Genomic DNA, 19,050 nt, shown 5'->3' with positions numbered 1-19,050 from the left:
TTCTATTTGAATATTAGGGGAAGGTTTATGCATATTATTTTATATTAAAAGTTGGAAAACGATTATTCTTACAATAAAAAACGCTAGCAATAAGTATTGAATATTCTTTAATTACATACTCTGCGTTTGCCGCTGTTTTACAACCTTATGAAGTATACTATACATCAACCACTTCATACATGAAGAAGCAGTAGAAAAAAAACTATAACAGAATAGAAGAGAGAGAAAATAGAAAGCGAGAAAAGAAGTATATAGGTAATTGTAATGAGTGATTTTAATGCTGGTAGGGAAAAGATAGGAAATAACACTTCATATAAATATTTAGGGAAAGATATGAGAGAGTTTAATCAACTTTCGCTAACAGAACTGTTAGTAATTGGATCACTTGGTTCAGTCAGGACAAAAGAATATATATATTTGGACGCACAGTAGTCCCAAATCCCAAAAGTATAACTAAAACCCCCTGAATCAAAGTTTTAATTTGAAGACTTTGACAGTAAATATTGGGTACGTCCAAAAGTTCTACCCGTGTGTAGTGTACATATGGAAGTGCAAAAAACACAAAATGTAGCTCACCTAGAACTGTATATAATCACCATTATGTTTAATAATCTCTTGGCGTCTTTCCGGTAGAAGATGACGCATTGGCCACTAAGTAACAGTTTTAGGTTTACAGTTTAAGTAGGTTTACAGTTAGGTTTACAGTTTTAGGTTTTAGTAATAGTTTAAGTAACAGGCTAGTAAAACTTTAACAGTTTTACCATATCTCTAATTTGATTTGAAATATTAAATTGCTGTAAACGGCATTGTGATCTTTACATCTATTAAAAAACATCTATGCAATTGGATGAGGTACTTATCTAAGCAGGTCTTCGGTATAAAGCCTTTTGGAAAAGGTCAACTTTTCAATCTCCTGTAACTCTGTTCCTATTTATTCGAAATATGACATATCGTGACCATAATATTTGACATTAAGATACTTTAGATCGGCATTGCCTCGTCGGTCTCAGTTGCACGAGGGGCCGCGGTGGCTCAGTGGTAGAGCGTTCACCTCTGGATGATGGTTCGATCCCAGCTCGCGCCAAGTGAACTTTGTGGTGACAAACACCATGTGCGTGGGTTTCCTAGGGGTTTTCCCGTTTCCTCCCACTTTATTTATTCCACCATTTGATTCATTTATCATCATCACTGTCTCCTTTAGCCTAGCCGGCATAACTGTGGGACGTAAAACTCAAAGATTTCTCAGTTGCACCACTACTGCTTGAGACGCCTACAAAGTTTGGATGTTTGAGGAATGGTGACGTCCTTACTTTCTACCACAGAATAATGGACATGGCGTTGTAAGTTTTCGATTTAAAATGTGTAATAACTTGACACAGTGCTATATAAACATATGACTTAATGTTGGGTTGACAACTATGTTAATCTGATGATATTATATAGTAACAATTTATAGTAACAATTAGTATAGTAACCTAATACTGTTTTTCTTTCTAGTAGATGAGTAACTGACATGATTTTCCTGAATAGTTCTTTCTGAATGCTAGACATCCTTTTCCTATAATTGTTATAACCAGCTTTCGGATACCTGAAGACATGCTGCTCACACTTATTACGCGAATTTCGTAACAAAGACCAGATCAGGAGCGACGGATTTTATAATCAGTTGGGTGGTCTAATTCACACTACATAACCTTGAGTTTTGAAGGTATGGAGTACCCTGGACTTAGCCGGTTCCGGGATCTGCCCCGGAAAATTTTGAAAAATGACTTTTCTGAAAATGCAGTTTTCAGTATTTTTAAATAAAAACGTATTTCTTTTTCACAGTGGAAAATATTCTGGAATAAGAGTATGGCGGCGTAACTACGTAGCTTCTAGGGTTCTAACCTTCTATTTTAGAATAAAATTTGAGCGCATTCTTTTATATAATGATAATGTATATAATGCTGCGAACTGATATGAAATGATTGTCTTTGGTTCAAAAATTAACCCCTCTTCTCCTCTCTATGAAAAAGTTGGGCCCTAGTATCATCTAAGAAATGAGAGGAATGGTTAAAATTTTTCCCTTCTTTTTCTTTACTCTATTTATTTTCACTGTCTCTTTAGTATACATTCTCAATAGTCCTACAAAAGTTCTATTTAGGAGGTGCTTGAGCACCGAAGCATCTCCTCAGTCGGGTCCGTCTGGTACCGACACTAGATGTTTGGAACAGATACATCTTCGGAGAAGAATAGAAACCCCCCCCCCTGGTTATCTGAAAACAAGGTTTTATTTATACTTGTTCGACACAAAATTTGTTTTCATCCTATAATTCAATGTGTTTTATTCACATCTGAAATTTGAAACATGCAAGATCTGCTACATCTATTAGGAACATCCAATTTTCCTTTTGAACATTTGTAACTTTTCATTATGATACAGTTTGGACTTTTAATATAGGATGTTTCTGATAGAAATTTAGCAGTAAAATAGCATTCATTCAATTACTTCTTTCTTTCTTTTTTCTCTTGTTTTCTTTATTTTTTTTTTGGTTGTTCAGTTTGCATTAGTAGTCTGAAATGGAAGATGTGACCTACGCTACCTACTGGTTTATTAGAATGTATTTTGGATCAGTACGTCCAATGAACACTAGCGACTTTTCAACCGAACTACGCGGAAACAAAGCATGTGTGTTAAACTTTTGGCATTATCCTAGATGTGTGTCGGAGATCTACAGTTCTACTGGAAATTGAGTATGCTATTCTTTTTGAAAGTGAGTTAATGAATGTTTCAAACATCCTCTATATATTCGAATAGTCCTGAAAAACATATATATAGAAACAAACGTTACTTCTATATTACTGTTGGATATCTGGAAACGGAACTTTATAATATTAGGTTCTTTTCTTTATTCCTTTTCAATTCCACATTTTTATCTGTTCTCCCTTTTCTTTTTCTTCTTCTCTCCCCTTCTCTCTCTCTCTCTCTCTTTATCTCTCTCTGCCCCATTTCTGAAACTCTGTGTAATACAGTAAAACCTGTCTTCAACGGACCCTTTATTAAACGGAAAACTGTCTTAAACGGAAATATTTCACGGTCCCATGAATTTTGGAGAACAAAACGTGTAAAACTCCCTTCATTAAGCGGAAACTGTGTTACGCGGACAACGGAAAGAAAAATAAACATTTAACGGAAAATTCTGAGTTCCGGACTACAGCGTTTAGAAGATGTTTAGACATTCTGTGAGACATATACATTGCACTGTCTTCGATAAAATGTTCGTTCTTTTGTTAAATATTTCTGGACAGTGTTGACCTTCCCCAACCACTACTCATATTCACCCCCACAAATTGTCCTTAATCCCCGCAACTTAATCAAGAATCATAAGGAATGTTGGAAAGAAGAAAACGAGATATAGAAAGAAGAGGAATACGATATCGAGTTCCAAGAAGAGTGTAGAATAAATACATATCAAGATTCTCTCAGAAGTTTAAAGGAGTTGCAAAAATTTGCCTTACGAAAAAATGATTCTGATTCACTTAGTATAATTTCTCAGGTAAAGTGTATGCGGAAAGTCAAGCAGCCAAGCAGCAATGTACACAGAAAACCCTGCTTGGCTATTAGAAAAATAAAGAAAACGTGTGCATAGCATATTTTGTATTCATTTTAATTTTTTTGTGTACTTATTCGTAGAAGAAAGAAGTACTGTAATGGAACAATGTACGTACAGCAATATATTTTCTCAGTATGTCCCTTAAGCGGAAACCTGACTTTAACGGAAATTTTTGCAGGTCCCGCTCGATTCCGCTAAAGACAGGTTTCACTGTATACATTAATTGGTATCAATTTTTCATTGTGTGTGTTTAAGTTTCTCCCTACATCAAGTTATGAATCTTGTTTCGTCTCGGTTTTATTGTTTCATTTTATCGATACTAATACATGAGTAGTTTGAAATTAGAATTGCGCTCATATTGTTAGCTGACTTTAGTGTGGGAGAGAGGAATGGAGGAGAGAGAGAGGCAGTCTCTTTACCAGACACAATTATGGGGTAAGAAGGTGTATATTGGGTTGCCTAGATGCACGGCATTGGCTGTCGCAATTTTTTTTAGATGCGGAGTGTACCTAGGGGAAATAATATATCTAATAAATTGTTTTTTGAGACTAACAAAACTAACGGTGAAAAGTACTATACAGAAATCATAGTCTGTTTCTTCTTTCTCATTGGAATTTTTGCGTTATAAAGTAACTTTCTTAGATTACCAAACTATGCTATGCATAAGTATCGCAAGTCTTGTAGAACGACTTTGTAGGTCACTCCGTTCGAGGGGTATCAGACCAAAACAGTAAGACATATCGAGATGCAGTTTTTTGCAATCGATTCAGCGTCAGAAGGGGACATCTTATTTCCTCTGTTGACTGTCTATTCAAACGGGAAGTAGTTCAAATCAGCCATTACCGGTTTCAACATGTATGGCTATAGAATGAAAATGGTAAAAGATAGCCAGAAGTTTTTTTTTTTTTTTTTTGCAAAGATTTACCGTCTTAAGGCAATGTACCATGAATATCCTGATTACTCTACCGAAATCGGAAATGCCTCAGATTTAATATTACTTTCGATTTCAAAACTGATTTCCACAGAGCCAAAGCGATAACAGATATCGAGATGTGTTTTTCTGAAATTGATTGATTGTCCCAAAAATAGATTCCGCCTTGTACATTAACACTCTATTGAAGCCAAAAATGGTTCAAATTAACAATTTCCGGTTTTAACATTTATCACAATTCAGAAAAAATGGTAATAATTACGACAAGTGGTTTTCAGCAATCGATTCAGGGTTTCAAGGAAACATACCACAAGAACCTACAACACTCTATCAAACCGGAAGTGGTTGAAATCTACTACTACTTCCGGTTTCAATACTGATTTTCGTAGAGCAAAAACGGTACGATATATAGAGATGCAGTTTTTTGTAGTTGATTTAGCTTCCAAAGAGTGGGTTCTATCTCCTTCCTTAACTCTCTATTGAGTCCAGAAGTGGTTAAAATTAACCGTTTCCAGTTTCAACATTTATCGCCAGAGAACATTATCGATAATAAATAGAGACACACGGTCTTCTGCAATTGATTCAGGGTATCAAGGGTACATACCATCACAACCTGCAAGACTGCCAAAATCGGAAGTGGTTGAAATTTACTACTACTTCCTATTTTATCACTGGTTATGTAGAGAGGGGCGATGACTCAGTGGTAGAGCGTTCACCTCTGGTACATAGGGTCCTTGGTTCGATACCAGCTTACGCCAAGTGAACTTTGTGGTGGACAAACACCGTGTGCTTGGGTTTTCTCCGGATTCTCCCGTTTCCTCCCACTTTCTTCATTCCTCCATTTTATTTACTTCTCATCATCACTGTCTCCTTTAACCTAGCCGGCATAACTGTGGGACGCTAGGTTATGCTAAAACTGAAACTTAAAGAAATTGGTTAGACATATCGAGATGCAGTTTCTTGCAATCGGTTCAGTTTCCCAAGAATAGGTTCTGTCTTCTCCGTTAATCACCTATTTAATCCAGAATTGATTCAAATTAACGATTTCCGGTTTCAACCTTTATCACCATAGAACAAAAAGAGTAAGGCATAGCGAGTAGTAGCTTTCTGATATGGATTTAGCGTCCGAGTAACAGGTTCTATCTTACTAGGGATGTACTTGAACCTGAACCCACAAAGTGGGGATGATATATATATTTCCTGAAAGCTTGGGTCAAGATAAGATCAAAACCGTTTATCAAAATTGGGGAGGTCTCAAGCATTCCGCTAGAGGGCAGCACATTACTCATTTTTATTAAAATTTTTAAGCGTGTTCATAAAGTCCGTTGCAGCCCCGAAAAATCTGAAACGGTGATACAGATATGAAAACAGAAAAACATATATTTCATCATTTCAAAAGTACAACGTATCGAAGTAAAATAAATTGTCCCAGGTTCACCCGGAGGGTCCCAGATGGGGTCCAGAACAAATTTTTTCAATGGAAAGGGTGATCAACTTGCATATCGTATGAAAGTTGGTGTTAAATAAAAGAAGATACATTAAATCGCGACTCTCTACGATAAGACTGTGCAAAATAGCGGTGGATCAAAATATCAACATAATCTTCATTACGAAGTCTATGGCCACTCATATGAATCTGAAACGGTTATGTAGGTGTAGAAACAAAAACATGGATATTCATTATTTCAAAGGTATAATGATTCAAAGTAAAAAAGAAAATGTTCCAGGGTCTCGCCGTTTCAGATTAATAGAAGTGGCCATAGACTTTTCAATGACGCTTGTGTTGACATTTTGACCCGCCGCCATTTTGCTCAGGCTTATCATCAAGAGTCGAGACTTGTTTCCTCTTCTTTCGCTTAACATCAGCTTTCATACGATACTGAACTTGAACCCCTTTCCATTTCAACATTTTGAGTTGGACTACGTCTGGTGCCCTGAGAGGGACCCTGGAACATTTTTTTTTTACTTTTAATAATTATAGTTTTGAAATAATGACATATCTGTGTCACCTATGTCACCGTTTCAGATTCATATGAGTGGCCATAGACTTTGCAATGAAGATTGTGTTAATATTTTGCCCCACCGCTATTTTGCACAGGCTTATCGTGGAGAGTCGCGACTTGATTTATCTTCTTTTATTTAACACCAACTTTCATACGATATGCAAATTGATCACCCTTTTCATTGAAAAATTTTGAGTTGGACTCCGTCTAGGACCCTGGGACAATTTATTTTACTTTGATACATTGTACTTTTGAAATGATGAAAGACATGCTTTTCTGTTTTCATATCTGTCTCACAATTTCAGATTTTTCGGGGTTGCCACGGACTTTATGGACATGCTTAAAGATTTTAATAAAATATTAGTAATGTGCTGCCCCCAAGCGGAATGCTTGAGAACTCTCCAATTTTGGTAACCGGTTTTGATCTTACCTTGACCCAAGCTTTCAGGAAATATATACATCACCCTCACTTTGTAGGTTCAGGTTCGAGTACATCCGGGTTAGACCCTATTAATCTATTGTAACCAGTAGTTATAAATGTACTACTCCAAGTTCGAATATTGATTTCCTATAGTTTGGAAGTCTATCGTAGTTTAACACTGTCAAACGAAACTCACTTGTTAGAAACAATGAACACAATATATGCATAAAATACATACTATTGCAGTTGTGTAAGATTACTTGCTGAAAGTACATGCAATGCATATGGGACGAGGCATCTTTGTTTCAAATGTAGTTATATTCATGAGATCAATTCGACAAATAGTGATCATTATACGCAAAGTAAAAAATGAAATGAAATCTTGGAGTTTTACGTCCCACGATTATGCCGGTTAGGCTAAAGGAGACGGTATACGCAAAGTATTGTCCCTTGGTTCACCAAGATTCTTGGTACAACCATCGGCCCTATTTATAGACAAAAGTCAGTTTCAGGTAAAGGAAGGATAAATTAAGGTTATCTAAATTTACAAACAGTAGATATATGCTTTAAACATACTGCGGCATTTGCATTGTCACTTCTACTTACGTACACCAAGAAAACAGCCCCACATGTCATGAACAAAAATTACTTATATACATAAAAGCCAGAAAGGGCCTACTCAACTTCTTTCGTTGTTGCATGCATTTATTTTATGGTGGGCAAAACTTCATTTTATGAATAGTTATAGGTAAGGTAGTGGCTGTATTTCATAGTAACTTTATTAATTTTTTGCTCATGGGTTGCAAATGAATAGTTTTGTTTAAGGAATGACTGGATTTCCAAGTGACCTTTTGGAGGCTATATTCAAAAGATGTTTCTGAAGTCTTGTCTGTCACAACTGTGAATGAGTTTGTAATATTAAAGAACAGGTTAACATAAGATGGAAGGAAATACGTCTTGGAAGTGGAATGTCTGTATAAAAATGTGGGTAAGACCTGCTTTGATTTAATATTCTTATCACATTAAATTATGTGTTCTTCTCTTAATTTTATCTTAACTTCTCTTTGCTTAATAATATAATTATCTCAGTCCTCTTCTTATTATGATTTTCTTAAGAGTCTTCATCCCGGCGAAATTAAAATACCGCTAATTTTACAGTAATTATGTAATATCTTCAAATAGATAAAAGATGATTGAAATATGGAACAAGAGCGCCCTAGACAATATTATTTTGCGTGAGATACCGTTATCACAAGTCACCTAGTGGCTTTCCGTTTTCAGCTTTTTAGAAACGCGAAAATAAATGCCGATTTTCAAAATGGCTCGAAATCGAAAGCAGATAAGTGAGTCGTGATAACGGTTTCTCATGTAAAATAATATTGTCTAGGGTGCTCTTGTTCCACATTTCGATTATATTTTGTCTATTTGAAGATATCACATAATTACTGTAAAATTAGCGGTATTTTAATTTCGCCGGGATGAAGACTCTTAAGTCTTTATACAATTTTCAGTTCTTTTGTTAATATATTGTAATTTATTCAGTTCTTTTCTCTTCTATATATTAATATTTACACGAAGTTGTATACATACCACATGATTATTTCTTCTGGGCCGTTTCTCCGAGATAATTTTTCCGCTGTTTAGTAAGATCAAGTGCTATTTTTGTGGGGTATTTTTCTTCAGGGCCTTCTTCTCCGGGTACGTTTCTTCTGCACCCCATCAAAGTGCATCAAAATATTTGAAGACAAATACGTGGATCGCAGACTCAGTAGTAGGGTGGTTACTTCTGGTAAGGGCTTCCGTTTTTCAATATGTTGAAGGACTGAGACACTTAAAGGTTAGTTCATAGTGAGCAGTAAGAAAACTGACGGAAATTCTGAACTCAGACTAATATGTAATATTATCTGACCAGAGTAGGCAAAGATAACGGGACAAGGTGCTCTATGTCTCACTTTAGGTGCGTCCATGCTTGGTGCTAGAGACTACAGGCTCAAACTCAAATTACCTAAGCTTTGTAACAGACGAATAAATTATAGGCTATCCTCTGGAAATCACATCTCTCTCTTTCTATTATTATATTAATTATTTGCATAATTCATTTGCATTTTTCATAATTTATTTTGTTAAGAGAACATAGTTATTTGAACGTTAAATTCAACACAAATCTTGTTGCTGTTGAAATATACTGCTCGCTATCGAAATCCTACACTAGAAATTTGATTACTATAGTTAAAACATAATAATAATAATAATAATAATAATAATAATAATAATAATAATAATAATAATAATAATAATAATAATAATAATACAAATCTATGTACCAAAATATTTATTATCTGTTTAAGCGACAGTGAGTTAAATATATAACTTCATATTGATGGAAACCGTTAACCACGTTCCTTACTTACAATCTAATTATTAGACTAAAATGGCAAATGAGGATGTTTATCCTGACATTTGAGATCAACATTATTATTATCCATCCGTCATAAATTGAAGGTGTTTCCACATGGAAGTTATCAACTTTCTTTCCCTCTTGTTTTCCAATTGAGAAGTAATATATACCTGCTTACATAACACAATAAGTTCAATAACGTAGATAGGCAGATACCTAGATAGACATGGGACAAAGTCTATTTTTCAGTTGGCAATCGTCTAACAATTATTGTTCATCATTCTAAGCCTAGGGATATGTTCTTCATCTTTTAGCATTTTTTCCCCTTATGTTTGCATGAAACAAGATTTTGATTATGATCTATAATTTTTCCGCAACCTTGATATAACCACAGAGCGGAACCTGTACCATCCGAAGAGTGGTATTGGGATGTGTACAGTTGGTGCGCATTTTTATTATAAGACTCTTTAGTATTTGTTGCAGAAATATTGAATATGTATACGAATAATGAAGAGATGATTTTTTCTTTAATTTGTGCTCATAATTATAACCAGTTTATATCAGGAAAAATGTTGCACTGCTGCATTTCCTACACATTTTTTAAAACGTTTTTTGCTCTTGAAAATTTCATACGAGAAATTCAATGTTTATTTATTTTAAATTTATAAATATAATATTCTTCATATGTCTAACATTGTATTCAGTTCATCATTACACATTACTTTCCTCCATGGACATTCAAATTTGCAAATGCTAGTCGGCACCAAGGACTATACAATTCAAGAGATGAATACTGAAAAAGTACAACCTGTGGCAAATTTGCAATATGCAGAAAAAATGTTTTCTGATTTAAAATTACAATTAACTTTATGGATTGAGTAATCACCGTAAGTTAGTGGAAGTCTGCATCTTTATAAAGGAATGTTGTTATAACCGTAATGGAATAAAACCAAATAAATAAACCTCTTGCAAAATCCCACACATTATTCTTTCTGACAATATTATTTCTGCACTGCATGTGTCAGTTACGGGAATAACACCCTTTTATGGCCAAATGGCTAACGCGAGTTCTTTCTGTCTGTGTAGTCCGGGGTTTGATTCCCAGTCGGGATTCTTACTTAGCATTAATACTAGTTACGCGTAAAATTGTTTAATGGTTACTTTGTTTGCTAGTAAGCACTATACTCGTCGAGTTGAAGAACTACTTACAACATGTTGACCACATCGAACGAGACCAATGTAACGAATTTTTAAGAGTATTTAGGCTGAAATAAATCCAGTCCATGTTTTTATTAGGAAAACTGAAACATTTCTTCCCTATTTAGTAAGAACTTACTTATTCATTTAGTAACTAAGACTATGTTGATAATTGTATGAATTTTACTTCTACATTCCTTACTACCACGTTGCTCCCACTACATCGATACCAAATGTTGTGCTCAATTATGAGACGAAACTGCAAACATCTCTTTGAGGAAACTGGAGCATCACTTTTCTCTACATCCAATATAACTCTTGGGAAAGATCTCTTTCACAAATATCAACGATTCCGTAATGTCTGAGATGATGTTTTGAGATTTTCACATTTTATCACAGCCTTACATGTATATGTGCATCACTTATTAATGGATGAGAACATTATTTAATACGCTGGTACCTTGAGAGCATATGGTGACGTAAGGAAACTCCAACGTAACTTTATGATGATCGGCTTCAAAATTTAAATTTTGAATGCAATAAGATAAACAAACTTGCTGCCTCTTAAACACCCAATGCGGATTACAATTTGTTGATTGTGTGATACTGCATCATTCAAAAGAAAAAAAATGTTATTAAGAGATTTACATCATTCACCAATAGTTTCATAGCTATACAAGGCCTCTAAGCTCTTTGAAAGTTGTTGTTTATTCTTTCTTTCTTCAGAAATATATATATATATATACAGGGTGTTAATGAACTACACCGAGAAACTGTAAGAGGTGATTCCTCGCATCAAAATAAAAGTCCATATCGACCTATGGCGAAAATTGCATAGTTTCAGAGCTAGGGATGTCCAAAATCGTGGAAAAGCCGAATTTCGAGATTCCATGTTTTGAATTCGAGAGACTGTGGATGGTAGTCCTTATCAGCGTAAAGGAAGTCACGCATACGTAATTCAAAAACGCATTTTTCATTAATGTACAATGGATGTATAGAGTATTCCCTGCAGGGTGAAATTCTCAGACATGCCATCAACCGAATTTTGAGATATGCTCTGACATTATGATTGGTTCAAAGTAGGCAAGCGATAAGCCTTGACAACAGTGAACACGGATTCCTTTAGCGCGATGTCGGAAGTGTTAAGGATAGTCAGCAGTATGGCCTCTTGTACACGAAAAAACGCATGCTGCGATGTTTTCTTTCACGCTTATAAGTGAAGAAAACGTGAAATATGCCTTGACGAAATACATATCATCACACGTTATTCCGAACACAAAAAAATCATGAAGCTGCTGGTTTCTAACACTTCCGCCTTCCCTCCGAAGCACTGGATGTCCACTGTTGTCAAGGGTTACTTCCTGCTTACTTAGGACCCTCCTTGCAATCAGGATATATCTGAAAACTCTATTAAGAGCATATCTGAGAATTACACCCTGTAAGGAATACCCTCTACATCTATAGAAAATTGATGAAATATGCACTTTTGGATTGTGTATGCGTGGCTTCCTTTACGCTGATAAGAACCACCATCCACATTTTCTGGAATTCGAAATAGAGCCTATTGAAATTTAGCTTTTTCGCGATTTTGCACAGCCCTAGCTCTGAAACTATACACTTTTCGCCATAGATCCTATGAACTTTTTCTCTTATTTTGATGTGAGGAATCACCTCTTACAGTTTGTCGGTATAGCTCATTAACACCCTGTATATATATATATATATATATATATATATATATATATATATATATATATATATATATATATATATATATATATACTTACATTTCTTTCTTTCTTTATCTCTCTTTGAGTTTTTAACGTCCGACGATTATGGACCCTAGGTTAAGGGCGATGGTAATGATTAGATGGACAATAATGATGGAATAACGAAAGTGGGAGGAAATGGGAGAGCCCCGAGATAACCCTCGCATACAGTGTTTTTTCACTACGAAGCTCATTTGGCGGGAGCTGAGATCAAGCCAGCGTGCTGTAGTCTAGTAATGACCTGGATAATGTCGAACTCGGTGTATTGTTATGCTACTCTAGAAAGATCTGTCATTTCTAAATTCACATGCCTCTGAACACTAATGGAAAACTATAAAAATAAGTATTTGAATTACATTTGAAATATGCTTTTTCAACATTATCACGAGAAATCGAATGGTCAGCACTACTTCAAGCGCATTACCATTAGGTTCGATTCTCTTCGACGAACTTAACCGAGATTTTATTCCAGGTTCATATCCTGGATGCTAACAAAGATATCTCTGTGTCATCGTTATAAACCTATTGTTGCAACAGACGAATGTGATTCCCTCGCTCTATACTCCTAAGACATGTCCTAACTGAAACCACTTTAGCATAGGAATGGTCCATCATATATCACAGTGTATATACGGAATAGGAAGGAATCGTCTTTCAAATTAAGTATTTAGGAAGACTAAAATTTTTACGAGAAGCAAGTGAGACCCAATAGATATTGATTTCTTTAATTGGGCGCTTCCTGGGCTAATATGAAAATATTTCTAATAAGGCAGAAAGAGTATGCAAATCACTACTCGAGCACTACTCCCAGCGATAGTCAAACTAGATACCACACGCAAAGATTTACAGGCTAGCCAAGCGGGAATAGGGTATTCACCTCGCCAGTAAGTATAGGAAGCTTTGGATAATGAAATTTGCTATCTAATGATGAAAATACAATCTTACCGAGCCCAGAGACTCGTAAAATGTGAAGAAAAAATCCTTTAATGTTTACCCTCTATGATTATTCCTTCCCAAGTAATGAGGCAAACGTTTCAAAAAAGTTGCCTAATATCAATGAGTTATCGATTGAATATGCACAAATTAATGAATAAAGTCATACCTTGATACATACAGGAATTCAGGAAATATGACAGAAAGACAAAAAACAAAATTTTTGGAAGGAACTCTTCTTAAAAGTTTCAACTACTTCAGTTTGAAAGTACTCCAATTTATAAGTTACATGATAATGAAATCTAAATATGCAAAATTTCTGGTTTCTGAGTTACAGCGTGTACAATACTAACAATAAAAAATAATCAATAAAAGCAATGCATAAGGGCCTGGGTCCCCAATGAAGAAAATCTCATTCCAATTGGTCTAGTGGTTCGGAAAATATACAGAAAAAAATACCATTTCCTCCCCTGCGGTAGGCCCGCCATGTAATAAGGTAAAATTGAAAAGTACGGGTCATCTAATTCTTAATAGTGTATAGATTGGAATCTTCAAAATTCAATCACAAAGAACTTGTAATCACACCAAAGTAAATTCTGCCTTTGCCACTGGTCTAGTGGCTAGCGTGCGAGCCTTTAGCACATGAGGTCCCGGGTTCGATTTCGGGTAGGTCATGTCTCGTCTACCTTCGGTGTAGAAAAAAGGGACACTAAACTTCAATAAACAAACAAAGTCCAAAGTACATTCTAAGAACATCATGAAAGCTGAGCACCATGGGTTTCATACCAGTAGGCCTAACAGGCTTTGAGTATCACCCAATGATGGAATCCTGGATTGGGATATAATTTTAAAAATCCAGGGAGAGTTCCAAGGCAATACGATTACCTCAATTTAAAAATACTCTCACTACAGTGTTATACTAGCTTGCTGTAGCTTTAAATGCGGGTTCTCGTTTCCGAGATTCAAGGTATACAAAAATGAAATTAGATTCTCGACAGAAGAAGGAGGAAGGGTTGCCAAGACAATGTATGGAGAGAATTCTGTACTACGCAATGATGAAGTTCCATTCTGATTTGACATGGCATCCGGAAGATAGGAAAAACATGAAATTCTAACCTTTCTTTGGCACACTCCCTGCAACATAATAGGACCAAATCAAATGAATATATATAGTCATTTTTTAATGTTTTAAATGAATATATGAAAAATTTTCTCTAATGCACACACACAAAAATTTTCTTGCATCCGAAGAGAATTCTAAAATCCATAAGTATCAAGTGGCGTGAGCGGCACGTAGACTAAAGTCAGGGAAGGGCTGGAGCAATCTGTGGTACTTGCTCTACCTGCAAATACGAGGGACTTTGAGTACTATCCAATAACAAAAACTGCATCCCGATTGTTGAAGCAATATATGTAATATGAGGAAAAAAATAATTTAGTATTTCTTTACGATTCTCTACAATCATACTATACATCCAATTGTGTAATACTAATATCAATGTGCAGGATTCCTGGTTTCTGAGACAAAGGAAGCTCAAAAACGAAAATTCTTTATAAAAATGAGGTGAGCTCCGGATTACTCGCTCCAATAGTGAGCGTAAGGAGCTTTGAGTATTCTCAATGGTAGAAGTCCAATTTTGATAGGACAAGGTGTTGGGAAAATTTGGGGAAAAACTTAGATCTTAACACCCCTTTTGCAGTACCATCCTATGTTATAATAATAATAATAATAATAATAATAATAATAATAATAATAATAATAATAATAATAATAATAATAATAACAGAAACACAAATTGACACTTTAAAAAACCATAAATAAAATTACACAAGATACTTTATTTTTAATATATTGTTCATTCATTAGCTAACATTACTAAAGTAATTTTCCTAATATTTTAAAAGGTGCTACTATGTAGTCTAGTTATTTTATGTTTTGACTGAGCATCATGAGTCAGTTGGGGAAGATACTTTGGTTAAGAGGCAACGGACTTCAGTTTAGAAAGCAAGAAATAACAATGTGTTTCCCTCACATCATCTAACTAAAAATTATGTGCTCTACAATCAGACGGTTTGGTATTTAAACGTTTTTCTTTTCTCTCTCTCTCTCTTTATTATTTTTTTTTATTTTTTATTTTTATTTTATTCTTTTTTTTTTTAGAATTTCAAAGAAAGCACGAGTTCGGTTTTGGCACCAAACTAATGTGGTAGAACGCAGTTCCGATCTGCTCTAGCCTACTTTAAGAACTGGAGCAAATTATGTCTTTAGTTCTGAGTTTTATGCATTGTTACGGATATGCCTGCTATTAGTCAGCATAATTTACAGGGACAGATAAAATTTTGGTGGTTAACGCACATCTACCACCCGAATGCAGACCTTGTCATGAGAATTGTCAAATGTAAGAATACATATTTTAAGGGTCTCTCCACTACTTTTTGACTTTTAGTGAACAAATTAAAGACAACAAAGTGTATCAAAAATTTAGAATCTTATCCGTATACAATAACATCTACAAAGTAGCATTAAATAAACCGTTTCCATTTTTTCTCATAGCCCAGAAATCTAGTGTTGTTTATGAATTATATTTGTAAGGCACCCAAAATTTTGACTTATATCTAGTGAAAGGTCACGAAAATAATTATTATTTCATTTAATAGCATTTTTAGTTAATTTATTTTTTATTTTTATTTTTGAAGAAATATTTTATATCGGTATTTCGCCCATTCGATTAAATTGCATTACTTTGGCTCAACGATGAGGTGATGATGTAAAATATTAAACGGAAACAAAGCTGCTGCATCAAAGTATTGGAAAAATTTAGACATGATTGAACAGAGCATCCTAGTCTACGCCACATCGTACTGCACCAAATCGATCCCGAACTATTGAGAGAGAGAGTCCAGACTAGACACCAGACACAGTCCCCAGAAGAAAAGTAGTTATTCAATTTTTCTTTTCTATTTCTTTTTTCAGAAACTTTGGAATTAACGAGGCAGTTTCAGTAGTTAGGTTTATTTTATTTATTTAAAAAAAACATTGTTTTCTTTAAATTATGAAATTGTACTAAAATTGTTTTATCCATCTCGAAGTTGTTGAAAAAAAAATGTTTGTACAGATGGGCATTAATTTTGCTGCCAACTACATAAAGTGTATAGCCTAAACAGAGATCACCCTTATTGTTGGTTCAATTTTAGAAATAGGGCGTTTAGTGACTATCGTGTGTGCTTTTATCGCTCGCGGTTTCAGGTTCGATTCCCGATAAGAAAGCATTGAATGTATTACATTAGTTCAGATTCCTCTTTGAAACTATGGTCTTGTAGTAGTTCTCTGCCTCGCTGCTGATAAAGAACTTAAATGCAAAGAAGTCAATCAGTTTTAGTAATAAGTGCAGGATTACGTTCAAGAATTTTTTTCTTAAATTGGATCAACACAATTTATTACTAAAATTTAATAAATTTGTTGTGTTTATATTTAAGAAATTAAATCACCTGTTTTGTAATTAATTTTGTGGTTACCTGTCTTGTTTTATATATACATTTGAAGTTTATAATAGAGGTCGAAAGCGAGGTAAACTATTTTTTGAGAATCTTGTAGTTTGAACGGAAGATTGGTGCCCGTGAATGCAAGTAGATAATTATTATAAGACGAAAATGACAAGGTTATAGTTTAAGTTAATTGTTTGCTGTGTTGTGCATCTCTATTGATGTGCTCTTTTGGCTCGATAACAACTTGCTTTCTTCCACTTAAAAAAAGTACTTATTGTCTAATAGTTTCCGGTCCTCAAATGTGTTTCGACTTTGGACGAAAATAATCACAATTTAAATCAGTGAATAACAGATTTTCAACGGTAGCATCCATCAGTAGTGTGTTAGTTTTTTTAAAATAAACATTTTCTTTCAAGAAAAAAAGAAAACAAAATAATAGATTCACACATACACTCCACAAATAGTGATTAATGTACTTACCACCACTAATTTTTACAAGAAATATCAACCACACAATCGGTTTTGCGGTATCCATAATATTTATCAACTCTAGCTCTTCATGTGTTGAACAAGTTATCACTTAACCTATTAATAATTCACCGAGAGCATCCGGCAGGTAACGCGCTGGAGGCTGTTCTACAATACCGCTGTTACGAAGAGTTTCCACACGTGGTACAGAGAAGCCGGTATATTCAAGACTGCTTCTTCTGTTTTGACCTTTCCGGAGCGCCTCTACTTCCAAGAGCACAGGTAACACTAATGACGCATCTCACGCGCGCTCGACGCTGGAACTCCTGAAGGACGCAAACCACTAACGCAATGCTGTTTTCTGACTTTCAGCTGTTTGTCGTCTACTACTGTGACAGGTACAGTGGGACGACACGAATGAATGCTTGCATTGCTTACTGAATAGCAGGAAGTTGGTCCACACCCTTATCAGGAAGATTTTTACAACAATAGTAGCTCTAGATGAATTCTTTGTTGGTCTCCGCTAAAGGAAGTCTAATCTGCTACCGAATTACTCATTTGAGTGCTAACAGATTACGAAATGATTTGCGAAGAGAAAACAAAATCGTTGTTAAGTGAATCGGTTGTAAACACCTCTGTTTCAATAATTTCTTTGCAAATGCTTCTTCACTTATGTTCAAAAATACGTGCTGAAATGTCTACCGCGGGGCCACCTACACCTTGGATTTCATGGCTAAGCTTTGCAATAGTCACTGACATCCAATAGAATATTAATTGATTCTTTTGTTAGAGAATGATTCATGTCTTCCTTAGTAAATATCTCATGTGTGCGTACATCATCCGTTGCCTATTGTTTTCAACTTTAGACAAGTGCACAGCCTTCTATATTTTATTATAATAGCAATACGTTGTTTGTTCATAACACTAATTCCTAATAGTTAACAATCGCCGCTCCGCTACGTTAGCTAGGTCAGTGTAATATTTAGCAATATTTACCACTAACCGACATGTGGCACACTACTATTAAACCTACTATTAAATGGAAATAAGGTTGTAATTATATAGATATATACAATCCACAAATATTTATTCCATGTCAAACAGAAAATAATCATGTAGCCACAATGAACACAACACAATAGTCCTATATAAACTAGAGACAGTTGTTTATTCAACACAATCCGTTTGTAAACAATTAATTCAGGGCCGGATCTTGAATCCTGCGAACTACGCGTTCTCAGGGGCGCCAGGTGAAGAGGGCGCCAAACTGGAAAATGAATTTTGTGTTTTAAATGTGAATATTTATTAGAGAAAATTCTAGAAGAAAAATTTTCCAAAAGGCTTCAAATAAATATCGTACAGGTCATAATCAGAGATGGAGGGGGTTAGTGGGCCAAGTTTTCTGAGTGGGTCAGTTGGTCGTGGGTCAACAGCATGTGACCCACTGTGACCCACCACCCACCGTAACCCACTGCGACCCACCACCCACCATGACCCACTGCGACCCACCACCCACCGTGACCCACCGACTCAGTCTGATCTACCGACCCACTCTGCTCACTGAATTGTAGACAGTATCTTCAGGAGACTGGTAAATTTGTCTTCGTTTTACTTTTAAGACCTTCATTTCCCTTCCTTTTCCATTTGTTTCTGTCTGCTTACTTGAGGTGAGTATGTGTAACCAAGTGAAAAAAGAACTTCAGACACTTTTGAATATTGATATTGGTAATTGTAATAATAGCAATAGGGCTTATACTACTATTTGGCTTTCGAGACCTGTGAGCTTTTAGAGGAGCTAACTACTGGAAAAAAATACATTTTTGAATCACTGTAATATATAAATTAAATTAT

The 19,050-nt window shown here is 35.2% G+C and overlaps 1 protein-coding gene across 3 annotated transcripts in view; it reads right to left on the bottom strand.

The window, feature by feature from the left end:
- Positions 1–17,520, bottom strand: part of LOC145688266 (netrin receptor DCC-like) — a 145,016-nt gene extending 127,496 nt beyond the window's left edge. For 2 of the 3 annotated variants that reach the window (XM_081762249.1, XM_081762250.1), the window contains exon 1: positions 17,212–17,520. In XM_081762249.1, the coding sequence (XP_081618375.1) occupies positions 17,212–17,266 (55 nt within the window). In that variant the 5' untranslated portion in view covers positions 17,267–17,520. The remainder of the gene's footprint in view (positions 1–17,211) is intronic. The other variant, XM_081762251.1, reaches the window with a different exon arrangement.
- Positions 17,521–19,050: the final 1,530 nt, after the last annotated feature.

This window comes from Thermobia domestica, chromosome 6, assembly GCF_964235325.1.
Source record: "Thermobia domestica chromosome 6, izTheDome1.hap1.1, whole genome shotgun sequence".
Lineage (NCBI taxonomy): Eukaryota > Metazoa > Arthropoda > Insecta > Zygentoma > Lepismatidae > Thermobia > Thermobia domestica.
Note: the sequence above shows the minus strand (reverse complement) of the source record. Positions and strands in the feature narration are given on the sequence as shown.